This window comes from Oncorhynchus keta, chromosome 25, assembly GCF_023373465.1.
Source record: "Oncorhynchus keta strain PuntledgeMale-10-30-2019 chromosome 25, Oket_V2, whole genome shotgun sequence".
Classification (NCBI taxonomy): domain Eukaryota; kingdom Metazoa; phylum Chordata; class Actinopteri; order Salmoniformes; family Salmonidae; genus Oncorhynchus; species Oncorhynchus keta.
The window spans coordinates 6456594-6484178 of record NC_068445.1 but is presented as its reverse complement, the minus strand read 5'-3'; the positions used below and the strand labels follow the sequence as shown (position 1 = coordinate 6484178).

The following is a 27585-nucleotide window of genomic DNA, read 5'->3' as shown; positions in this document are numbered from 1 at the left end:
TTTTCATAGCTTAATCACTTATTCATTTTACCTATTGATATGTTTATTAATTGTATATTCATATGACAATTTATACTTTTAAAGCATTTGATAATCTAATTATGCATTCACATACTATCATCAATATTGCTTGTTATTTGTCATTTCTTCCCTTCAGAAGAACACGCATACATACAAACTACATTACCCACCGACTGGCCAATCCTAACCAAACCCAATCATGACAAGAATCACAGATTAATGCCAACTGTACTGTCAACTGTCAATCATATCATCACTCAACTGTACTGTGATTCAGTACACAGTACAGTTGAGTGATGTAGCCTTAAACAAGGTTAATGAAATCAATAACTTGCCAACATCAGATAACATTCATATATTAGCCATTTCTAAGACTCAATTGGATAATTCATTCATAGAAGAGACAGAAATGCTTATGGGGGAGGTGTTGCTGTATATATTCAGAGCCATATCCCTGTAATGCTTAGAGGCGATCTTATGTCAATTGTTATTGAAGTGTTGTGGCTGCAGGTTCACTTAGCATATCTAAAGCCTTTTCTTTTGGGGTGTTGCTATAGGCCACCGAGTGCTAATAGTCAGTATCTAAATAATATGTGTAAAATGCTTGATAGTGTATGTGATGTAAACAGAGAGGTCTACTTTCTTGGGGAACTGAATGTTGACTGGTTTTCATCAAGCTGTCCGCTCAAGAGGAAGCTTCTTACTGTAACCAGTGCCTGTTCAGGTTATTAATCAACCTACCAGGGTGTTTACACACACTACAGGAACAATATCATCCATATGTATCGATAACATTTTTATTAATGCTGTAGAACTTTGTTCTAAAGCTATAGTTGAGTCAAATGCATTTAAACTCAGTTTTTCAAGATTCCTGACATTTAATCCTAGTAAAAATGCCCTGTTTTAGGTCAGTTAGGATCACCACTTTATTTTAAGAATGTGAAATGTCAGAATAATAGTGGAGAGAATGATTTATTTCAGCTTTTATTTCTTTCATCACATTCCCAGTGGGTTAGAAGTTTACATACACTCAATTAGTATTTGGTAGCATTGCCTTTAAAATGTTTAACTTGGGTCAAATGTTTTGAGGAGCCTTCAACAAGCTTCATAGTAATTTGGCCCATTCCTCCTGACAGAGCTGGTGTAACTGAGTCAGGTTTGTAAGGCCTCCGTGCTCACACACGCATTTTCAGTTCTGCCCACAAATGTTTTATAGGATTGAGGTCAGGACTTTGTGATGGCCACTCCAATACCTTGACTTTGGAAGTATGCTTGTGGTCATTGTCCATTTGGAAGACCCATTTGCGACCAAGTTTTAACTTCCTGACTTGTTTCAATATATCCATATAATTTTCCTTCCTCATTAAGCCATCTATTTTGTGAAGTGCACCAGTCCCTCCTGCAGCAAACACCCCCACAACATGATGGTGCCACACCCGTGCTTCACAGCTAGGATGGTGTTCTTCGGTTTGTAAGCCTCCCCCTTTTTCCTCCAAATAAAATGATGGTCATTATGGCCAAACAGTTCTATTTTTGTTTCATCAGATCAGGCATCAGACATTTCTCCAAAAAGTAAAATTTTTGTCCCCATGTGCAGTAGTCTGGCTATTTGGTGGAGGTTTTGAAGCAATCGTTTCTTCCTTGCTGAGCAGCCTTTCAGTTCATGTCTATATAGGACATGTTTTACTGTGGATATAGATCATTTTGGATCTGTTTCCTTCAGCATCTTCACAAGGTGCTTTGCTGTTGTTCTGGGATTGATTTGTACTTTTTGCACCAGAGTACGTCCATCTCTAGGAGACAGCATGAGTCTCCTTCCTGAGAGGTATGATGGCTGCGTGGTCCCATGGTATTTATACTTGCGTACTATTGTTTGTACAGATGAACGTGGTACCTTCAGGCATTTGGAAATTGCTCCCAAGGATGAACCACTGAGTTTGAAGGTAGGCCTTGAAATACATCCACAGGTACACCTCCAATTGACTCAAATGATGTAAATTAGCCTATCAGAAGCTTCTAAAGCCATGACATAATGTTCTGGAATTATGCAAGCTGTTTAAAGCCACAGTCAACTTAATGTATGTAAACTTCTGACCCACTGGAATTGTGATACAGTGAGTTATTGTCACGACTTCCACCGAAGGTGGCTCCTCTCCCTGTTCGTGCGGAGCTCGGCGGTCGCCGTCACCGGTCTGCTAGCTGCCACCAATTCGGTTTTCTTTTCTGTTGGTTGTGTCTTGATTGTTTTCACCTGTACCTTATTTGTTGTTAATTCAGGGCTATTTAAACTTCCAGGGCCCGCCTGCTTTTGTGCTGGCTTATTCCTCTCTGTCAGTTGTAGATTTTTGTTTTGCTTATAAGTATTTTTGCTGTTCGTTATTTTCCCGGGTTTTGGGGGACTTAACTGTTTATTGGTCAATGTGCCTGTATGTTGGCTAGACCCAGCTGAATAAATATATCTACATTGGAAGCTTTGCTCTCTGCGCTTGACTCCACACCCACCACTCCTAGCTTTCGTGACAGCCTCCGTCAGGGCCGCACCATAAGCAATGGAGTCAGCAGGAGCAGCTGCGCCCCCTCTCCCATCAATGCAAGAGCGTGTCCTCCATCACACAGACATCCTACACCGGATCAGGACGGCGATGGACCAGATGATGGAGAGAATGGACAGATGGGAGAGGAGCTGCCTGCCTACCTCGTCTCCAGCTCCTCTTCAGCCTGCGTTAGGTGTTAGGTAGGTGTTCAGGTAGGTGTATGGTCCAGACCAGGTTTCCACTGTGCACATTCCCTCAGAATATGCCGATTTGGCAATCGCTTTCTGTAAAAAAAAGGGCGACCCAATTACCACCTCATCGACGAGGGGATTGCACGATAAACCTCCAGGTAAACGAAGCACTTCCCAGGAGTCACGTGTACCCGCTGTCACAGGAAGAGACAGTGGCTATGGAGACATATGTCACTGAATCTCTGGGACAGGGGTACATCCGGCCCTCCACGTCACCTGTCTCCTCGAGTTTCTTTTTTTTAAGAAGAAGGAGGGAGTAATGTGTCTGTGCATTGATTATAAAGGTCTAAATTCCATCACAGTGGGGTTTAGTTACCCGCTACCTCTCATCGCTATGGTAGTGGAATCATTTCACGGAGAGCGCTTTTTCACAAAACTGGATCTCAGGATAACTTGGTGTGTATCTGGGAGGGAGATGAGTGGAAGACCGGGTTCAGTACCACATCTGGCAATTATGAGTACCTCGTCATGCCGTATGGGTTGAAGAATGCTCCAGCTGTCTTTCAATCCTTTGTAGACAAGATTCTCAGGGACCTGCATGGGCAGGGGGTGGTGGTTTATATCGATGACATTCTGATCTATTCCGCCACATGCGCCACGCATGTGTCTCTGGTGTGCAGGGTACTTGGGCGACTGTTGGAGCATGACCTGTACATCAAGGCTGAAAATGTGTTCTCCAAACATGTGTTCTCCAAACAAGCCGTCGCTTTCCTCGGGTATCGCATTTCCACATCCGGTTCTTAGGGTTTGCCAATTACTACCGAAGGTTTATCAGGGGTTTTGGCCAGGTGGCTGCTCCCATTACCTCACTGCTGAAGGGGGGGCCCGGTGCGTTTGCGGTGGTCAGCGGAGGCGGGCAGAGCTTTTAGTCATTTGAAGGCGCTGTTTACCGATGCTTCCGTATTGGCTCATCCGGACCCCTCTTTGGAATTCATAGTGGAGGTGGACGCGTCCGAGGCTGGGGTTGGAGCCGTGCTACCACAGCGTTCGGGCATGCCACCGAAGCTCCACCCCTGCGCTTGTTTTTCGAGGAAGCTCGGGCCGGTGGAGCGAAACTATGACATGGTGGACCGGGAGTTGCTGGCTGTGGTAAAAGCTCTGAAGGTGTGGAGACATTGGCTTGAGGGGACTAAACACCCTTTTCTCATCTGTACTGACCACCGTAATCTGGAGTACATCCGGCCAGGCAAGGTGGGTCATGTTTTTCACCAGATTTCGGTTCACCATCTCCTATAGACCAGGTTCCCTTAACACTAAGGCCGACGCGCTGTCCCGTCTCTATGATACCGAGGGGCGATCCGTCGATCCTACTCCCATCCTTCCAGCCTCATGTCTGGTGGCACCGGTGGTATGGGAGGTGGACGTGGACGTGTACGTGCCGCTTGGTGTTCGTGACAAATTGATCCGGTGGGCCCACACACTACCCTCTTCAGGTCATCCGGGAATTGGGAGGACGGTGCGGGGTCTTAGGGGGAAGTACTGGTGGCTCACCTAGCGAAGGAAGTGAGGTTTTATGTCTCCTCCTGTTCGGTGTGCGCTCAGAGTAAGGCTCCTAGACACCTGCCTAGAGGGAAGTTACAGCCCCTCCCCATTCCACAACGGCCTTGGTCACATCTGTCGGTGGACTTCCTCACCGACCTTCCCCCGTCTCAGGGGAACACCACGATCCTGGTCGTTGTGGATCGGTTTTCGAAGTCCTGCCGTCTCCTCCCATTGCCCGGTCTCCCTACGGCCCTGCAGACTGTGGAGGTCCTGGTTACCCATGTCTTCCGGGACTACGGGATGCCTGAGGACATAGTTTATGACCGGGGTCCCCAGTTCACGTCCTGGGTTTGGAGGGCGTTCATGGAGCGTCTGAGGGTCTCGATCAGCCTGACCTCAGGTTTTCACCCCGAGCGCAATGGGCAGGTAGAGAGAGTGAACCAGGATGTGGGTAGGTTTCAGCTGTCGTAATTCCAGGACCGGCCAGGAGAATGGGCGAGGTATGTCACATGGGCTGAGGTGGCCCAAAACTCACTCCTCCACGAACCTGCCGCCTTTCCAGTGCTTGTTGGACTACCAGCCGGTCCTGGCACCATGGCATCAGAGCCAGACCGAGGCTCCTGCGGTGGAGGAGTGGGTGCAGCGCTCAAAAGAGACTTGGAAAGCCGTCCAGGAATCGCTCAAACGGGCGGGTGGGCGGCAGAAGATGAGCGCTGACCGCCACCGCAGTGAGGCCCCTGTGTTCGCACCGGGTGACCGGGTCTGGGTCTCGACCCGAAACCTGCCCCTCCGTCTGCCCTGCCGGAAGCTGGGGCCGCGGTGTGTGGGGCCATTCAAAGTCCTGAGGAGGATAAACGAGGTGTGTTATAGGTTACAGCTCCCTCCTTACTATCGATTAACCCCTTGTTTCATGTGTCTTTCCTCAGGCTGGTGGTAGCTGATCCCCTGCAGGAAGGTGAGGTGCCGGAGGCCCCTCCACCCCCTCTGGACATCGAGGTGCCCCTGGTGTACACGGTAAGTTCCATCCTGGATTCTAGATGCCGGGTAAGGGGCCTGCAGTACCTCGTGGATTGGGAGGGATACGGTTTGGAGGAGAGGTGCTGGGTACCGGTGGAGGACATCTTGGATTCATCACTGCTGAGTGATTTCCACCACCTCCATCCGGATCGCCTTGTGCCTCGGCCTCCGGGTCGCCCTCGAGGCCGGTGTCGGCGCACTGCAGGAGCCGGGCGTCGGGGAGGGGTGGGGGGGGGTAACTGTCACGACTTCCGACTCCTATCCCTGTTCGAGCGGCGCTCGGCGGTCGTCGTCACCGGTCTACTTGCTGCCACCGATTCCATGTTCTTTACTATTGGTTGTCTTCACTGTTTTCACCTGTACCTTATTTGTTGTTAATTTTATGTTATGTGGATGATGTTAAAAATATTTGTTGGTCTGATGTGATTATTAAGGAGCAGTGTCCAGACGCTGCACTTGATGAATTTATGAAATTACTTCTTCCAAATATTGATAAACATTCACCTGTTAAGAAATGGACTGTTAGAACTGTTAAGGATCCATGGATTGATGAGGAATTTAAAAACTGTATGCTTGAAAGAGATGGGGCAAAAGGAATGGCTAATAAGTCTGGCTGCACATCTGACTTGCTTACTTAATGCAAATTGAGAAATGATGTGACTAAACTCAACAACAACAAGAAACTGTATTATGAAGTCAAGATCAATAATTATAAAGAACGATGGAATTTTTTTTTTGAGTACTTTAAATGAAATTATGGGCAGAAAGACAAATTCGTCAAATTCAGCAAATTCATCTTTCATCGAATCAGATGGATTATTTATCACAAAACCATTTGATGTTGGCAATTATTTTAATGATTATTTCATTGGCAAAGTGGGAAAACGTATGCAGGAAATGCCCACGACAAAAATGCCCACGACAAACATTGAGCAATTATATTCATGCATAAAAAAACAGTGAAAGCAGTGCCAGTTAGAATTTTGTTAAGTTAGTGTGGGAGAAGGTGGAAAAAATATTGTTAACGATCAATAATGACAAACCTTCTGGCATTGACAACTTAAATGGAAAGCTACTGAGGATGGTAGCTGACTCTATAGCCACTCCTGTCTGTCATATTTATAATCTGATCTTAGAGGAAAGTCTTTGTCCCTCAGGCCTGGAGCGACCTAAGAGTGGTAAAGCGGCCTTCACTGGTTCTAACAGAAGACCTACTCTATAAGCTTGCTGCCAGTTCTTAACAAACTGTTGGAAAAAATTATGTTTGAAAAAATACAATGCTAATTCTCTGCAAACAAATTAATAACAGACTTTCAGCATGCTTATTGAGAAGGGCACTCAACATGTACTGCACTGACACAAATGACTGATGATTGGTTGAATGAAATTGATAATAATAAGATTGTGGGAGCTTTACTGTTAGATTTCAATGCAGCCTTTGATATTTTTAACCATAACCTGTCGTTGAAGAAACTTAAGAGCTATGGCTTTGCAACCTCTGCCATATCGTGGATTCAGAGCTATTTATCTAGTAGAACTCAAAGGGTTTTCTTTAATGGAAGCTTCTCTAATGGAAAGTGTGGTGTACCGCAGGGCAGCTCTCTAGGCCCTCTACTCTTTTCTATTTTTTTACCAATGAGCTGCCACTGGCATTAAGCTAAGCATATGTGTCCATGTATGCTGATGATTCAACCATATACGCATCAGCAACCACATCTAATGAAGTCACTGAAACCCTTAAACCCTTAATTGCAGTCTGTTTTGGAATGGGTGGCCAGTAATAAACTGGTCCTGAACATCTCTAAAACTGAGTATTGTATTCCATTTTTTTTAAATGGAAAGAATATTGCACCACAACAAACCTGCCAAGAGAGGGCCACCCACCAAAACTAATGGACCAGGCAAGGATGGCAGAGATAACTTTGAAAGAGCTGCAAAGCTCCACAGCGGAGATTGGTGTATCTGTCCATTAAAGCCCTATACTCCACAAAGCTGGGCTTTACGGAAGAGTGGCCAGAAAAAAGCCATTGCTTAAAGAAAAAAACAAGCGAACACATTTGGTTTGCCAAAAGGCATGTGGGAGACTCCCCAAACATATGGAAGAATGTACTCTGGTCAGATGAGAGACAAATGTAGCTTTTTGGCCATCAAGGAAAATGCTAACGGTTCACCTTACATCAGGAGAATGACCCTAAGCATACTGCTAATGCAACACTCAAGTGGTTTAAGGGCCTAGTCAAAGTCCAGACCTCAATCCAATTGAGAATCTGTGGTATGACTTAAAGATTGCTGTACACCAGCTGAACCCATCCTACTTGAATTGGCTAGAGCAGTTTTGCCTTGAAGAATGAGCGAAATCCCTGTGGCAAGATGTACCAAGCTTATAGAGACATACCCCAAGAGAATTGTAGCTGTAATTCCTGCAAAGGTGGCTCTACAAAGTATTGACTTTGGGGGGGTGAATAATTATGCACGCTCAAGTTCTGTTTTTTGTCTTATTTCTAGTTTGTTTCACAATAAAAAATATTTTGCATCTTCAAAGTGGTAGGCATGTTGTATATATCAAATGACACAAACTCCCCAAAAATCTATTTTAATTCCAGGTTATAAGGCAACCAAATATGAAAAATGCCAAGGGGGATGAATACTTTCGCAAGCCACATTCATTTATACTGGATAAAGCGTACATTTTCGTTTACTGTAATTTCGTTAGCATGTTCTAACATTCCGTCCATCTAATCAGTTTGCAGTGGTGTATGTACTGTATGTGTGTGTGTGTGTGGGGGGGGGGCTTCGACAAATGTTTACACAGGTACTTGAGAAGGAACTCCTCTCACTGTGAGGCTGCCAGTGAGATATTGCAGATGATGGTAAAACAACTAATTTAATTCTTACCACGCTCAGAATTGATCTAATGAGTGACTTTGAATTAAGTGCTGAATGGAAAAAAACAACTGTTCAAGTTAAAAGAGCTCAACGGACAATACCGGTCGAGCTCTATTTAGAGTTGGAGAACATGAGGCTTGTGATTTTAACCAACCAACTTTCCTAAACACGGCAATACTTTTCTTGTCGGTTAATCTAGTCTGGTGAAGCTAGATTGTAGTAGAGAGCGTGAGAAGTACAGGAGATCAACCTTCATGTTATTATTCAAACAAAAAATCTTCATACGCTATACACTTCTATACCAAACATTAGGAATACCTCTTGCACTCAGAACAGCCTCAATTCATCGGGCATGGACTCTACAAGGTGCCGAAAGCGTTCCAAAGTTATGCTGGCCCATGTTGACTTCAATGCTTCCCACAACTGTGTCAAATTGGCTCGATGTCCATTGTGTGGTGGACCATTCTTGATACACACGGGAAACTGTTGAGCATGAAATACCTAGCAGTGTTGCTGTTCTTGACACAAAAGTGTGCCTGGCACCTACTACCATACTTCAGTCAAAGGCACTTAAATATTTTATCTTGCCCATTCACCCTCTGAATGGCACACATTACAATCCATGTCTCAATTCTCAAGGCTTAAAAATCATTCTATAACCTGTCTCCTCCCCTTTCATCTACATTGACTTGAAGTGGATTTAACAAATGAGATCAATAAGGGATCATAGCATTCACCTGGCTTCACCGGGTCGGTCTGCCATGGAAAGAGCAGGTGTTAATGTTTTGTATACTCCGTGTATATGGGCGTCATCAGTTTATGCAGCAGTAGAGCCAAGCATTAAATGGTAGGCCTACATACATAGTTATCAGAAGGTTTACCAGAAGGCTGTTGGCCTGAAATTCAGATGGAGAATAGTGCAGTTTTGCCCTTGAGCACAGTAACCTGGCTCATTAACCAGGCTTACTCCAGTACACAACATACTCAGTTGGAAAAAAATGGGAGAGTTGTAGAAATGGCTTTGGATAAAATACACTAAGAAAATAAAGCATTAACCTCCCACTTTCACTGGGTACGTGGTGGAATGGGGCTTTGAGGCCTATGGAGCCTTTAGGGAGGGCCTCTAACCTGTATAAGACGACCTTGCTCCGTCTGCAGAGTGTTGAGCTCTTGTCCCAGGTTCCCCTGGCCTCGCCTCAGAGATTCGTACTCCAACTTAAGCTGGCTGGCATGGCCCGATAGCTTGGCCACCTCCTCAGCCAGCTTCACCAGCAGGGCTCGGTCCTGGCCCTTCACTGACTTCAGGTCCGTGTCATGGTCGGTCAGTGAATGGAGCAGGGACGTCTGCACGGCCTCCATCCGCATGAAGTTGTTGTTGTAGTCGGGGCAGTTGGGGTCGACGAAGATGTTGAGGCGCGAACCATCGCCCCGCTCGACCGTCACCAGGGCATTGCCCTCGTCGTGGTTGGTGGAGATGAGTGGGGGGCCGTCGTTGGTGCCGGGGGGTGGAGCTTGGTAGTGGTTCATGAGTAGGATGGTACCCGTTGCCATGATGGCCAGGAGGACAGCCACAAAGAACAGAATGGTGCACAGGAAGTAGCTACAGCCCATCCTCTGGGGAGACAGGTGAGAGACACAGAGGAGAGAATAGCATGAGATTAGGACCGACTTTACACAAACAATTTCTACAGGTTTTATAGAACATTCTTAAAGGCTTCAAAAGCACTACATAGATGCTTCACAAATCATTTATGAGCAAAGTCATACTACACTGAATAAAAAAGATGAACGCAACATGCAACAATTTCAAAGATTTTACTGAGTTACAGATCATGTAAGGAAATCAGCCAATTGAAATAAATACATTTGGCCTTAATCTATGGATTTTACATGACTGGTAATACAGATATCTTAAAGATAAAGGTAAAGGCTTGGATAAGAAAACCAGTCAGTATCTGGTGTGACCACCATTTGCCTCATGCAGCGCAACATCTCCTTCGCATAGAGTTGATCAGGATGTTGACTATGGCCTGTGGAATATTGTCCCTCTCCTCTTCAATGACTATGCCAAGTTGCTGGATATAGGCGGGGACTGGAACAAGCTGTCGTACACATAGATCCAGAGCATCCCAAACATTCTCAATGGGTGACATACAATGCATTCGGAAAGTATTCAGACCCCTTGACTTTTTCCACATTTTGTTACGTTACAGGCTTATTCTAAGAATGATAACATTTTCCTCATCAATCTACACACAATGACCAAATGAAAACAGGTTTTAGATTTTCTTTTACAAAGGTATTCAGACCCTTCGCTATGAGACTCGAAATTGAACTCAGGTTTCCATTGATCATCCTTGAGATGTTTCTACAACTTGATTGGAGTCCATCTGTGGTAAATTCAAATGATTGGACAGCACACACCTGTCTATATAAGGTTTGACAGTTGACAGTGCATGTCAGAGCAAGAACCAAGCCATGAAGTCGAAGGAACTGTCCGAGACAGGAATGTGTCGAGGCACAGATCTGGGGAAGGGTACCAAAAAATGTCTGCAGCATTGAAGGTCCCCAAGAACACAGTCGGCCCCAATCATCCTTAAATGGAAGAAGTTTGGAACCACCAAGACTCTTCCTAGAGCTGGCCGCCTGGTCAAACTGAGCAATCTGGGGATAAGGACCTTTGTCAGGGAGGTGACCAAGAACCTGTTGGTCACTCTAATTGAGCTCCAGAGTTCCTCTGTGGAGATGAGACAACCTTCCAGAAGGACAACCATCTCTGTAGCACTAAACCAATCAGGCCTTTATGGTAGACTGGCCAGACAGATGCCACTCCTCAGGAAAAGGCACATAACAGCCCACTTGGAGTTTGCCAAACAGCAATGAAAGGACTCAGACCATGAGAAACAAGATTCTCTGGTCAGATGAAACCAAGATTGAACTATTTGGCCTGAATGCCAAGCGTCATGTCTGGAGGAAACCTGCCAAAATCCCTACAGTGAAACATGGTGGTGGCAGCATCATGCTATGGAGATGTTTTTCAGTGGCAGGAACTGGGAGACTAGTCAGGATCGAGGGAGAATTGAAGGGAGCAAAGTAGAGAGAGATCCTTGATGAAAACCTGCTCCAGAATGCTCAGGACCTCAGACTGGGGTGAAGTTTCACCTTCCAACAGGACAACGACCCTAAGCACACAGCCAAGACAATGCAGTGGCTTCAGGACAAGTCTCTGAATGTCCATGAGTGGCCAAGTCAGAGCCCGTACTTGAACCCGATCGAACATCTCTAGAGAGACCTGAAAATAGATGTGCAGCGACACCTCCCAACCAATCTGACAGAGCTTGAGAGGATCTTCAGAGAAGAATAGGAGAAACTCCCCAAATACAGGTGTGCCAAGCTTGTAGTATCATACCCATCATACTCAAGGCTGTAATCGCTGCCAAAGGTGTTTAAACAAAATGCTGAAAATAAGGGTCTAAATACTTATGTAAATGTCATATTTCAATTTTTTATCTTTAATAAATCTGCACTAATTTCTAAAAACCTTGTTTTGCTTTGTCATTATGGGGTATTATGTGTAGATGAATGAGGGGAAAAACTATTTAATCCATTTTAGAATAAGGCTGTAATGTAACAAAATGTGGAAAAAGCCAAGCGGTCTGAGATGGTTTCTTACAGTTTGTGCAGAAATTCTTTGGTTGTGCAAACCCACTGTTTCATCAGCGTGGTGAACACGTGGTCTGCAGCTGAGGCCTGTTGGATGTACTGCCAAATACTCTAAAACTACATTGGAGGCAGCTTATGGTACTGTAGAGAAATAAGCAAATTATTTGGCAACAGCTCTGGTGGGAATTCCTGCAGTCAGCATGCCAATGCAACGTGTAAGGTGCTGCTTCCATGTTTCATGAGCTGACATAAAAGATCCTAGAAATGTTCCATATGCACAAGAGGCTTATTTCTCTCAGATTTTGTGCACAAATTTATTACCATCCCTGTTAGTGAGCATTTTTCTTTTGCCAAGATACTCCATCCACCTGACAGGTGTGGCATATCAAGAAGCTGATTAAACAGCATTATAATTACACAGGTGCACCTTGTGCTGGGGACAATAAAATACCATTCTAAAATATGCACAATGCCACAGATGGGAGGGTGCAATTTGCATGCGGACTACAGAAATATCCACCAGAGCATTTCTCATCAACAATCTGCCTCCTACGTTGTTTTAGAGAATTTGGCAGTATGCTCACAACCGCAGACCACGTGTATGGCATTGTGTGGGCACAGATATACCATAATGAGATCCTGAGGACCGTTGTCGTGCCATTGATCCGCTGCCATCACCTCATTTTTTTCAGAGTGATAATGCACGGCCCCAAGTCGCAAAGATCTCGAGACAATTCCCGGAAGCTGAAAATGTCCCAGTTCTTCAATGGCCTGCATACTCACCAGACATGTCACCCATTGAGAACGTTTGGGATGCTCTGGTTCGATGTGTACGACACTGTGTTCCAGTTCCCACCAATATCCAGCAACTTCACACAGCCATTGAAGATGAGTGGGACAACATTCCACAGGCCACAATCAACAGCCTGAATCAACTCTATTTGGAGGACGTGTTGCGTTACATGAGGCAAATGGTGGTCCCACCAGATACTGACTGGTTTTCTGATCTACACCTCTACCTTTTTTTTAAGGTATCTGTGACCAACAGATGCATATCTGTATTCCCAGTCATGTGAAATCCATAGGTCAGCGCATTATTATTTTAATTGACTGATTTCCTTACATGAACTATAACTCAGTCAAATCTTTGATATTGTTGCATGTTGTGTTTATATTTTTGTTCAGTATATATAGACCTTATAAAGGTTTTAGGACTACATCCAGAATGGATCACATCAGTGTAGGTATAGTAACTAAAGCAAGATAGACTGTAAGGCTGAATCCCAACATGAGATATTTGTGTGTAACTCAAACTTGTGCATACATTCTATTTACATCAACATCAAAATAAAAATCGATATCTTGAAATATTGTACATAATTTCCCTTTCAACTCGTGAATAAATCATTGATTGAGATGGGCAAAAACTATTTAGGATCCAACCTCACCTCAATGAATCCAATTCTTACCCATCTACTCATAGCAAACTACTCTCACCACTAGACAAATTATTCAGTCCACTTCAGTCTGTCTCACAATCCTTAAACACAGAAATGGTTAAATATCCAAGACATACTAACGACCTCCATTGTCGTAGAATATAACCTAAATGGGAACTACAGTAGGCTTTGCAATATTTCACTTCCGACTGCTTTGGGCTGACAAGGGGTTTGGAACACAACTCCTCTCCGAATCTGCATTTTGTGTTTCTCCTCTTTTACATCATGGTGCTGAGGCAAGCATCTCTGCAGGGGAGTAAAGGAATGTGGGACAGGAAATAAACTGGGTCTGGCTTGTAGCTCAATCATCTGTGCATTGGCTAGGCGTCTCCACACAACAGCTCTCGCAACTGTGGGAGAACTAGTGTTTGTTTGTTTGAGTGTGTGTGTGTGTGTGCATCTGCATGCATGAACTACTATACCATTGCACTTCAGACAGTTAGCTATAATGACAAATTAAGTGATTGACACAGGAGGGGCAAAGACTAGGACGCAGGCACCCTGTCACTGCCACATTGAAAACTTTGCTTTGCAGGCATTTTCTTATTTTTTTATTATAGGCGTTCAGAGTTATTTTTTGTTATTATATTTTTTGCTGTTTTGCAAATGCCATTTCAATTTGTTTCTACTTGTGTGTCACCAGAGTAATGTTTCCTGCCTATTCCTTGTCTCTTCTCTTACAAATGGCACATACTGATAGCATGGTCATAATGTCAGCTTCCTCATGCAGTATATATTGCATCCTGGTACTGTATGTACTCTATACAGTTATCTAGTGGACACAATTTGGAATAGGATGGTTATAAACAGTTCTTTGTGATTGTCGAGAAGCCAAATGACCAGATTACAACCAGGTAGAGATGTCAGTCATGACTAAATTAAGACGGTCTGGGAAAGATTGCAACTAGATTGCAACAAGTTAAGAATGTGTTTGTCTGGTCTGTAAGAATATGTTTAAAAAAGTAATTTTATCAGTATACAACCTGACCATCACGTCACAAAACGTGAACATGACATAACAAAATACATCATACATACAGTTTATTATATATATATAAAATAATTATATATATATATAGATATATATAGATATATATATCTATATATATATATATATATATATATATATAAGATATATAGATATATATATATATATATATATATATATATAGATATATATATCTATATATATATATATATATATATATATATATATATATATATATATATATATATATAGATATATATAGATATATATAGATATATATATATATATATATATATATATATATAGATATATATATCTATATATATATATATAGATATATATATAGATATATATAGATATAGATATATATATATATATAAAAAAAAATAATTATATATATATATAAAAAAAAATATATATATATATATATATATATATAATTATTTTTTTAAACATTTGTGGGGGCACAATGTCATAGAGGATATGACAAATACAGCCAGTCATTGATTTAGTGCCACATCTGCAGTGGAGCATTCAGCCTGTTAAAACTAGGCCCAGGCTGGCCCATCCACAGTCTGGAGCTACTCCCAATCCTATCCCCCACAGCATCCTCTGCAGGCATTGTCATCTTTATTTTAAAGATAATTAATGTGCACAAAGGATTACAGCCTACTGCGCCATGCTGCACAAGATAAATATGTTACACCAAAGCAACAATGTCGCTTGTCTGCAAGAATTATTAGCCTTTATTGTAGAGATGAGAACCCTCTGAACACATCTAGCCGAGGAAGAGCAAAGAATACTGGGGCACCACACTTTTCCTGTGAGCCTAAACATTCTGCTGCTTACCCTTTGTAACGCAATACCAAAGCAGCCACATTGAGCTGTGTGTGTGTCTGTGTGTGTATCACTATTTAAAATCATTTGAAAGCCAGGCAAGTAGTCACCTCTCATATCCCATTCTACCGTCGTGCCCTTGAATCTGACATAAGACAACTCAAAAGCAGACATTCATATCTTGGCATCTCTGCCACCTCTGGCCCTGTTAGCCACTTGGGTTGGGATTGGAAAAGCACACTCTGCTGAACAGAGACAATATTTGACAACTTTTATCCGTCCATGCAGCAGCGAGAGAGGAAAGGCTCACTGGGAGTGCAGGCCTGGGCTGCACCAGCAGGGAGCTGTCGAACAGAATGAGCCGCCCTTGTTCCTCTCCTCTCCTGTTCTCCACTTTTCCTTTCCTTTCCGTTACCTCTCCTCTACCCCCATCACTTCTTCCCCTATCGTTTCCTCCTCTCCTCTATCTCCTGTTTCACCTGGTGCTGTCCGACAAGGCCAAGACAGGCAGTGACATTGAACACCGCAAGAGTAGGGGAGTGCACTGCTGGTTTGTCATACAGGAGAAAGGGGGTAACAGAACTACTGACTGCTTCTTTAGACTGTGAACGGTGAAGTTTCAAGTACTCACAATGGAATTGAGCCTAACCTAAAGGGAAGGGACGTTTTGAGGTGGACCTGTTTTTACATAAAATTAATGTACGCCTCGGATGAGTCTTAGAAATAAGGGCAGATGAGCATACAGCGACTAATGGAAATATACAACTGTCATAAGATTGTCACATATGTACAGTACCAGTCAAAAGTTTGGACACACCTACTCATTCAAGGGTTTTTCGACATAGAATAATAGTGAAGACATCAAAACTATGAAATAACACATGGAATCATGTAGTAATCAAAAGTGTTTAACAAATCAAAATAGATTTTTGATTTGAGATTCTTTGCCTTTGACAGCTTTGCACACTCTTGGCATTCTCTCAACCACCTTCATGAGGAATGCTTTTCCAACAGCCTTGAAGGAGTGGCCATATATGCTGAGCACTTGTGGCTGCTTTTCCTTCGCTCTGCAGTCCAACTCATCCCAAACTATCTCAATTGGGTTGAGGTTGGGTGATTGTGGAGGCCAGGTCATCTGATGCAGAACTCCATCACTTTACTTGGTTAAATAGCACTTACACAGCCTGGAGGTGTGTTTTGGGTCATTGTCCTACAAATGAAAGTTCCACTTGTAGGGCTCCAGAGTGGTGCAGTAGTATAATACACTGCTATGCAGTGTTAGAGGCGTCACTACAAACCATGGTTCGTAGCCATGCTGGTTAAGTGTGCTTTGAATTCTAAATAAATCACTGACAGTATCACCAGCAAAGCACCCCCACATCATCACACCTCCTTCTCCATGCTTCACGGTGGGAACCACACATGTGGAGATCATCCGTTCAGCTACTCTGCATGTCACAAAGACATGGCGGTTTGAACCAAAAATATCAAATTTGGACTCATCAGTCCAAAGGACAGATTTCACTGGTCTAATGTCCATGGCCCAAAAAAGTATCTTCTTCTTATTGGTGTCATTTAGTAGTGGTTTCTTTGCAGCAATTTGACTCTGAAGGCCTGATGCACGCAGTCTCCTCTGAACAGTTGATGTTGAGATGTGTCTGTTACTTGAACTCTGTGAAGCATTTATTTGGGCTGCAATCTGAGGTGCAGTTAACTCTAATTAACTTATCCTCTGCAGCAGAGGTAACTCTGGGTCTTCCTTTCCTGTGGCGGCCCTCATGAGAGCACATTTCATCATAGTGCTAGATGGTTTTTGCGACTGAACTTTGAAAGTTATTGAAATTGACCTTCATATCTTTGCTTATTTGAGCTCTTCTTGACATAATACGGACTTGGTCTTTTGCCAAATAGGGCTATCTTCTGTATACCATCCATACCTTGTCACAACAAAACTGATTGGCTCAAATGCATTAAGAAGGAAAGAAATTACATAAATTAACTTTTAACAAGGCACACCTGTTAATTGAAATGCATTCCAGTTGACTACCTTATGAAGCTGGTTGAGAGAATCCCAAGACTGTGCATAGCATTATCAAGGCAAAGTGTGGCTACTTAGAAGAATCTCAAATATAAAATATATTTTGATTTGTTTAACACTTTTTTGTTTACTACATGATTCCATATGTGTTATTTCATAGTTTTGATGTTTTCACTATTATTCGACAATGTAGAATGAGTAGTTGGGTCCAGACTTTTGATTGGTACTGTATATTAACAATAGCATGGAAGCTTTCCCAAGTTAAAGAGGTCCATTCCAGGCATGATTATTAAGAATTAAGTCAGATGCTTTTAGGAGCTCTTGCCTGTAACAGAGCTACAGTGTATTCTCAGTGTATTCTCCTGTACAAGGCCAGTATATGTACCAGTCACTACATAATGCTGATCGGTGCTATTTGGGAGGCTATTTGGGAGGCTATCAGGCTATTAATTGTCAGGCGGTGGTTGAATAGCTCCCTGATCACAGCTTACCCTGATACACTATACACACAATAATCCACTTGAGCAGAAAACCTTGGATCTGAGCTGTTCTAAGATGTGGCCCTTACTCAAACAGAGGAAGCTTGTCCTCGATTTGACTATAACTGTGCTGCAGTTTTCTATTTGGAGGGAGGCAGAAGGGACATATCAAATGGTCAAAGCTAGTACACAATATAGTAAATAGAGTGCCACTTGAAACACACACCCTATGAGGAAGAAGGCAGAGGGGAAGCTAGCTCAGATCTCTGTACCATTAGAAAGTAGAGGGATAATGAAAGTCATGAAGTTCTCTCATGTGACCCTCTGGTGTGACTTGAGCAGGGGTGTTGGCATTAACGGTGTACCCGTGCTGTGGATACAGGGAGTGCATACAGGCTCCAGGATACGTGTCTCATGCTAAAAGCCTGTCACCTAATTAAAAACCTTGACCCTCCTGCCGGCTGGGAATAATGAGGCTGACACTGCAGCGAATTCATTTAATTACAGTACATGACAAAAAAGGCCTGGTTTGAGCATTAGGCACGCACACACACACACACACACACACACACACACACACACACACACACACACACACACACACACACACACACACACACACACACACACACACACAAGGAGCAGGATTTTTTAAAATAATATATAATAAATGGCATATATTATTATTATTTTTTTTATCACTGCAGTCGGTGTCTACTTAGCTCATCCTTAATGTATTTTTTTTTAATGGGGAACATTTACCAAGTGGATTTATATTTTTAAAAATCATGCAGGAAATGTAACTGCTCCTCCTCAGTGCCAAACCCCTAACTGGCCTGCTGTCCTGAGGCTTTACTGGGGATGGAAGACAATGAGAACTCCCCGTTCTCTAGAAGGTCAGTGCAGATGTCAAGACTGTTTGGTCTTCCACTTGGGGATGGGAAAAGACCATGGGTCCTAGATCAGTCTTTGGGCAGACAGACAGTCACATAATGTATACCACTACCTGTGTTGTTGTTTTTGCCTCACATTTGGATATCCCGTGTGATGTTAATGCTAAAGCAAACTTCCTGACATTCAAAGTGACCCCTTGTAATGTTCTTACCACACATACAGTGGATTCAATCGGACAGGCATCTGCAAACAGCAGCTGGCACAAGGTGCCAGAGATACGAGTGGTGAAATAGCTCACCTTCAAGACAAAACACGGAATGCTTTCAAGCATACTCAGGAGGGAGTTGGTGCCGTTTCGCCACTGACCTGCTATGATTGTCATCCATGCATGAATCCATGTCATGTTCTTCTGTTTAATCAATGGTAAATATTGCCTCTGGACTTAAATATATAAATAGTGAAAGAGGAATAAATACACAGTGATTGCTTTGTTTACCATAGTACACTGCTGAGAGCCCATTTAGCACATGGTCATCCAAACCCATAAACCAGACTTATGAAGTAAATGTCAAGCTTTTGGGGTAGGGGAGGGCTGCACGGAAGAAAAAAAAAAAAAAGAAAATCGTTTGACTTTTGGACCCCACAGCCATGGGAGAATAATCCCTGAAAGCTATAAGAGTTGGCCCAAATCAAGAGGAGGATGTCTCATACTGTACATAATTCTTTGGGAGAGCACCAATCCATACAAATAGGTCTGTAAATAAGGAAACCAGATACTGCGGCTTACCGTTGATCTTCAAAATGGCTTTAGGCATATTTCCTACTGGGTTCCTACTTTGATGTGGCAAAGCTGCACATCTATAGTGCAAAACTGGGCTATACCGTATATCGATAGCTGGCTACTGTCACGCCCTGACCATAGAGAGCTTTTTATGTCTCTATTTTGGTTTGGTCAGGGTGTGATTTGGGTGGGCATTCTATGTCCTTTTTCTATGTTTTGTATTTCTTTGTTTTGGCCGGGTATGGTTCTCAATCAGGGACAGCTGTCTATCGTTGTCTCTGATTGAGAACCATACTTAGGTAGCTTTTTCCCACATGGGTTATGTGAGTAGTTTTGTGTTTCTGCACCTGACAGGGCTGTTTCGGTTTTCATTCATTCTCTTTGTTAATGTTGTTATTTCAGTGTTCAGTTCAAATAAAAGCATGAACACTTGCCACGCTGCACCTTGGTCCTCTCGTTTCATCAGCCGTTACAGCTACAAAGAACTTCCTTATGTTGATTACTTTCACTGAAAAAACTCCCTAACATAATTACGTTATAGTACAGAAACACCCAATGTGTCTTGGTGACATGTCCTTCTTTGTCTTTTTAAACGGTCCAGCATATCTAATGAAAGGTCCAGAGGGGACTCTTTGTGCTCTGGAATCAGTAGTCAACTTACTCCTCCGCAGCTGGGTGATTAAGACTCCGTCTTGCATGTTTGTTTGTCTGATCTATAACACACAGGCCACCCTGCTGCTCTGTGTCAGCATTCATTGAATTTCCTCACTGATATCTGCACCTTTCCCTCACACCACAGTGAGAGCGTATTTAGGACAATACTGAACGATAGATCCATTCAGTGGTAGGGAGGCTGTGTCTAATTGAGAAACTGATAGTGAGTGCAATGGTCATGGCTGTATATCAGCAAAAATTAGGAGAAAGCTCAAATCTAATTGTCGTTAAGCTGAAGTGTACTGGTCTTGTACAATGTTAAGATAATGGTTGGCCGGATGCATATTCATCAGGTGAGCAGAGGAAAGATGGGGTATGTACAGTAAGCAGTAACTATGATGCAAAGCCATTCAAAGAAAAAATGAACAGAGGGAAACTATTTTTTACCTCATATCAGGAAGAAATGATGAGCCTCTATGTTGGGAAGAACTTATTTTATTACGAAAGCGCAATTCCACTGGTCTGCAACCACTGTTCTGTTTGTCAATTCAGCAGAGCATTCTGGTAGAAACTAAGGAGGACGGCTCTTTTTGGACAGACTGCATTTTTATAAGTGATTTTTTTGTGATAGTTTAAAGGTACAATACAATACATACAGTGCCTTGAGAAAGTATTCGGCCCCCTTGAACTTTGCGAACTTTTGCCACATTTCAGGCTTCAAACATGAAGATATAAAACTGTATTTTTTGTGAAGAATCAACAACAAGTGGGACACAATCATGAAGTGGAACGACATTTATTGGATATTTCAAACTTTTTTAACAAATCAAAAAATGAAACATTGGGCGTGCAAAATCATTCAGCCCCTTTACTTTCAGTGCAGCAAACTCTCTCCAGAAGTTCAATGAGGATCTCTGAATGATCCAATGTTGACCTAAATGACTAATGATGATAAATACAATCCACCTGTGTGTAATCAAGTCTCCGTATAAATGCACCTGCACTGTGATAGTCTCAGAGGTCCGTTAAAAGCGCAGAGAGCATCATGAAGAACAAGGAACACACCAGGCAGGTCCGAGATACTGTTGTGAAGAAGTTTAAAGCCGGATTTGGATACAAAAAGATTTCCCAAGCTTTAAACATCCCAAGGAGCACTGTGCAAGCGATAATATTGAAATGGAAGGAGTATCAGACCACTGCAAATCTACCAAGACCTGGCCGTCCCTCTAAACTTTCAGCTCATACAAGGAGAAGACTGATCAGAGATGCAGCCAAGAGGCCCATGATCACTCTGGATGAACTGCAGAGATCTACAGCTGAGGTGGGAGACTCTGTCCATAGGACAACAATCAGTCGTATATTGCACAAATCTGGCCTTTATGGAAGAGTGGCAAGAAGAAAGCCATTTCTTAAAGATATCCATAAAAAGTGTTGTTTAAAGTTTGCCACAAGCCACCTGGGAGACACACCAAACATGTGGAAGAAGGTGCTCTGGTCAGATGAAACCAACATTTTCACTTTTTGGCAACAATGCAAAACGTTATGTTTGGCGTAAAAGCAACACAGCTCATCACCCTGAACAAACCATCCCCACTGTCAAACATGGTGGTGGCAGCATCATGGTTTGGGCCTGCTTTTCTTCAGCAGGGACAGGGAAGATGGTTAAAATTGATGGGAAGATGGATGGAGTCAAATACAGGACCATTCTGGAAGAAAACCTGATGGAGTCTGCAAAACACCTGAGACTGGGACGGAGATTTGTCTTCCAACAAGACAATGGTCCAAAACATAAAGCAAAATCTACAATGGAATGGTTCAAAAATAAACATATCCAGGTGTTAGAATGGCCAAGGCAAAGTCCAGACCTGAATCCAATCGAGAATCTGTGGAAAGAACTGAAAACTGCTGTTCACAAATGCTCTCCATCCAACCTTACTGAGCTCGAACTGTTTTGCAAGGATGAATGGGAAAAAATTTCAGTCTCTCGATGTGCAAAACTGATAGAGACATACCCCAAGCGACTTACAGCTGTAATCGCAGCAAAAGGTGGCGCTACAAAGTATTAACTTAAGGGGGCTGAATAATTTTGCACGCCCAATTTTTCAGTTTTTGATTTGTTAAAAAAGTTTGAAATATCCAATAAATGTCGTTCCACTTCATGATTGTGTCCCACTTGTTGTTGATTCTTCACAAATAAATACAATTTTATATCTTTATGTTTGAAGCCTGAAATGTGGCAAAAGGTCGCAAAGTTCAAGGGGGCCGAATACTTTCGCAAGGCACTGTACCCTCTTAAATGATGCAGAAAAACAGACACGTCATTTTTTTAGCCCCTTTTCGTAGTATCCAATTGTTAGTAGTTACTGTCTCATCTCTACATCTCCCGCACGGACTCGGGAGAAGCGAAGCCCGAGAGCCATGCGTCCTCCGAAACACAACCCAACCAAGCTGCACTGCTTCTTAACACAGCGCGCATCCAACCTGGAAGCCAGCCGCACCAATGTGTAGGAGGAAACACTGTACACCTAGCGAACTGGTCAGCGTGCACTGCGCCCAGCCCAACCACAGGAGTCGCTAGTGCGCGATGAGACAGGGATATCCCTGCCGCCCAAACCCTCCCTAACCTGGACGACGCTTGGGCCAATTTTTTTTAACCTTGTATTAACTGTACATGCGTAAATGATAAACATGCTTAATAATTATGGTTTGTTTTCTTTGTGATTAAATTAAACAAGTACCCCTATCCTTTGGGATGAGGAAGTTACTTCAAAAAAGTGCCAGATTGAATCCATCATTATCATAAAGTGTCTTAATTAATGAATACCAGGTAAACGCCTGCAGAGTCTGTATCGGTACATTCTATAAATTTGAGTGTGGTGTGTGTGTGTGTGCAATGTGCCTAAATGTAGGTTTTTTAAATTTATTTTTTATTTCACCTTTATTTAACCAAGTAGGCTAGTTGAGAACAAGTTCTCATTTGCAATTGCGACATGGCCAATTGCAGACTCTGGGGCCTTTCAGAACAAGTGTATGTAAACGGGTGCACCTCAGCCACGCTCAAGGTACTAAACGATATCATAACCGCCATCGATAAAAGACAGTCCTGTGCAGCTGTCTTCATCGACCTGGCCAAAGCTTTCGACTCTGTCAATCACCATATTCTTATCGGCAGACTCAGTAGCCTCGGTTTTTCTAATGACTGCCTTGCATGGTTCACCAACTACTTTCCAGACAGAGTTCAGTGTGTCAAATCGGAGGGCATGATGTCCGGTCCTCTGTCAGTCTCTATGGGGGTACCACAGTGTTCAATTCTCGGGCCGACTCTTTTCTCTGTATATATCAATGATGTTGCTCTTGCTGCGGGCGACTCCCTGATCCACCTCTACGCAGACGACACCATTCTGTATACTTCTGGCCCTTCCTTGGACACTGTGCTATCTAACCTCCAAACGAGCTTCAATGCCATACAACACTCCTTCTGTGGCCTCCAACTGCTCTTAAACGCTAGTAAAATCAAATGCATGCTTTTCAACCATTCGCTGCTTGCACCCGCATGCCCGACTAGCATCACCACCGTGGATGGTTCCGACCTAGAATATGTGGACACCTATAAGTACCTAGGTGTCTGGCTAGACTGTACACTCTCCTTCCAGCCTCATATCAAACATCTCCAATCCATAGCTTCAGTGAACGCAACCTGTAACGTTAAAAATAAAATGCAACACAGCGATTGCATTTAGAAGAAGTGTATCTTCCTGGAATAAAATCTAGAGTCGGCTTTCTATTTCGCAACAAAGCCTCCTTCACTCATGCCGCAAAACTTACCCTAGTAAAACTGACTATCCTACCGATCCTCGACTTAGGCGATGTCATCTACAAAATAGCTTCCAATACTCTACTCAGCAAACTGAATGCAGTTTATCACAGTGCCATCCGTTTTGTTACTAAAGCACCTTATACCACCTACCACTGCGAACTGTATGCTCTAGTCGGATGGCCCTCGCTTCATGTTCGTCGCCAGACCCACTGGCTCCAGGTCATCTACAAGTCTATGCTAGGTAAAGCTCCGCCTTATCTCAGTTCACTCGTCATGATGGCAACACCCACCCGTAGCACACGCTCCAGCAGGTATAGCTCACTGATCATCCCAAAAGCCAAAACCTCATTTGGCTGCCTTTCCTTCCAGTTCTCTGCTGCCAGCGACTGGAACGAATTGCAGAAATCTCTGAAGTTGGAGAGTTTAATCTCTCTCACCAACTTTAAACATCTGCTATCTGAGCAGCTAACCGATCGCTGCAGCTGTACATAGTCCATCGGTATCTGGCCCACCCAATTTACCTACCTCATCCCCATACTGTTTTTATTTTACTTACTTTTCTGCTCTTTTGCCTACCAGTATCTCTACCTGCACATGTTCATCTGATCATTTATCACTACCTCCTCATGCCTTTTGCACACAATGTATACAGATTATTTTTTTTCTACTATGTTATTGACTTGTTTATTGTTTACTCCATGTGTAACTCTGTGTTGTTGTCTGTTCACACTGCTATGCTTTATCTTGGCCAGGTCGCAGTTGCAAATGAGAACTTGTTCTCAACTAGCCTACCTGGTTAAATAAAGGTGAAATAAAATAAAAAATAAAATAAAAACTGAGATCATGTAACACTTAGATAGCACACAGGTGGACTTTATTGAACAAATTATTTGACTTCTGAAGGTGATTGGTTGCACCGGATCTTATTTAGGGGCTTCATAGCAGAGGGGGTGAATACATATGCACGTACCACTTTTCTGTTTTTATTTTTTATAATTTTTTGAAACAGGTAATTATTTTTATTTCACTTCACAATTTGTGTAAGTCATAAGGGAGTGAAAAAACAAATAACTGCCACTGAGTGGGTGGTGCCTGTGCCTGTTATTACATTAAAGAGAAAATAGTTGCTATCAGTCGGTTGCATAAAGACTTAGACATCAATGTTAAAATATAATATAAATTAATGAATCACGAGGTGGTAATGGGGTTCGTAATAGTTAAATTATATTTCAAAGGTCACATTGAAATCAGTGGTGGAGAGCAGATGCATCTCAGGGGAGAACTATCAATTAGGAGCCATGTTGCCATAAGATCAAATGAATACCAACCACTAGGTAGAAAATACACATTAAAATGTAAATTCAATGTGTTGTTATTATTTGTATGACTATACATCTCCTTATCCCTCATCTTGACCCAGCCCTGCCTGCAACTACAACGATAAATGAACAGTAAGCTCTCATTTAAGTGGAAAGCAAATGGAAATGTTTTATCATTGGAGGGAAGGAAAGGAAAAGTTTCAGCCACTGGTGGTAATCCCAGTAATCCAGTCTGTTCAGTTCGGGGCTCACAGCAACTCTATAGGTCAGAATGAATCAGAACAGAATACATTAGCTGGGAAACACAGACAATGCATAGCAATGTGTTGTTTAGAAACTTAGAAGATGTTGGCAGAAGGTCGACATCAGCCATACCAAATGCAAAGGAGTGAAGTCTAGAATACAGAGACCCCACGAGTTTTAACAAACACATTATCTACTACTGTCTGTTGGAATGATCTCATCGGAAGGCTAATGGACATTTCTGGCATTCTCCTAATGTGTTTGCAGCTTTCCCCATGACTCTCATTTATGATCAACACTTACATACTTCAGTGAAATAACAGTCAACTACAGTTTCCTAGTATGAGAATGGGTGACAGGTAGCCTACCGGTTAAGAGTGGGTGACAGTCACTGAAAGGTCGCTGGTTTGAATCCCCGAGCTGACGCGGTGAGAAATCTGTCCTTGAGCGGGTCAATGAACCCTATAATTGAAAAAGATTGTCTGCTAAATTACAAAAATGTACATTTCGTTCTTCCATATCACTGGTTTAAAGGTATCAACAATACCTTGTACTGTCATTTCATGGCGCTGGAGGGGATGGCTATCCAAGACATGAATAACATACAGCTGGCAGGTTTTATGCTATATAGAACAGTGGCCTCTGGTAAGGCAAGGGGTGGCGGTCTATGTATATTTGTAAACAACAGCTGGTGCACGAAATCTAAGGAGGTCTCAAGGATTTGCTCGCCTGAGGTAGAGTATTTCATGATAAGCTGTAGACCACAATATGTACCAAGATAGTTTTCATCTGTATTTGTTGTATCTGTCTATATACCACCACAAACCGATGCTGGCACTAAGACCGTACTCAATGAGCTGTATACGGCCATAAGCAAAAAGGAAAACGCTCATTAAGAGGCAGCGCTCCAGGTGGCCGGGGACTTTAATGCAGGGAAACTTAAATCTGTTTAACCTATTTTCTACCTGCATGTTAAAGGTGCAACGAGAGGAAAAAAAACAACTCTAGAACACCTTTACTCCACACACAGAGACGCAGACAAAAGCTCTCTCTCCATTTGGAAAATTTGACGATAATTCTATCCTCCTGGTTGCTGTTTACAAGCAAAAACTAAAGCAGGAAATACCAATGACTCGCTCAATACAGAAGTGGTCAGATGACGCGGATGCTACAAGAATGTTTTGCTGGCACAGAATGGAATATGTTCTGAGATTCATCCGAATGGCATTGAGGAGTATACCACCTCAGTCACCGGCTTCATCAATGACGTTGTCCCCACAATAAACATACGTACATACCCAACCAGAAGCCATGGATTACAGGCAACATCCGCACCGAGACAAAAGCTAGAGCTGATGCTTTCAAGGAAAGGGACACTAATCAGGACGCTATGAGAAATCCTGGTATGCCCTCAGACGAACCATCAAAAAGCCAAAGCGTCAATATAGGACTTGGATTGAATCATACTAAACTTGCTCTGACACTCGTCGGATGTCGCAGGGCTTACAAACTATTATGGACAAAAAAGTGAAACCCAGCCGCGAGCTGCCCCTTTGTTGCGAGCCTATCAGACGAGCTAAATGCCTTTTTTGCTCGCTTCAAGGCAAGCAACACTGAAGCATGCATGAGAGCACCAGCTGCTCTGGTCGACTGTATAATCGCGCTCTCTGTAGCTGATGAAAGGAAGACCTTTAACAGGAGAATATTCACAAGGCCGCGGGGCCAGATGTATTACCAGGACGTGTATTCTGAGCATACGCGGACCAACTGACAAGTGTCTTCACTGATATTTTCCTAGATCGAGTCAGTAATACCTACATGTCTCAAGTGAAGGTAACCTACCAAAATGACTACCGACCCGTAGCATTCACGTCGGTAGCCATGAAGTGCTGTGAGAGGGTGGTCATGATTCATATCAACACCATCATCCTGGAAGCCCTAGACACACTCCAATTTGCATACAGCCCCAGCAAATCCACAGATGCAGCAATCTCAATCTAACTCAGCACTGCCCTTTCCCACCTGGACAAAAGGAACATGTGAAAATGCTGTTCATTGACTACAGCTCAGTGTTCAACACCCTCAAAGCTCATCACTAAGCTAAGGACCCTGGGACTAAACACCTCCCTCTGCAACTGGATCCTGGACTTAATGACGGGCCGCCCCCCAGGTGGTAAGGGTA

General features: G+C 43.0%; 1 protein-coding gene across 1 annotated transcript in view; it reads right to left on the bottom strand.

Annotated features, from left to right (window-relative positions):
• LOC118358040 (fibrinogen C domain-containing protein 1-like) overlaps nt 1–27585 on the bottom strand; it is a 179643-nt gene that overhangs the window by 128096 nt on the left and 23962 nt on the right. Inside the window, exon 2 of the mRNA XM_035735416.2 lies at nt 9320–9805. Within this exon, the coding sequence (XP_035591309.1) occupies nt 9320–9805 (486 nt within the window). The remainder of the gene's footprint in view (nt 1–9319; nt 9806–27585) is intronic.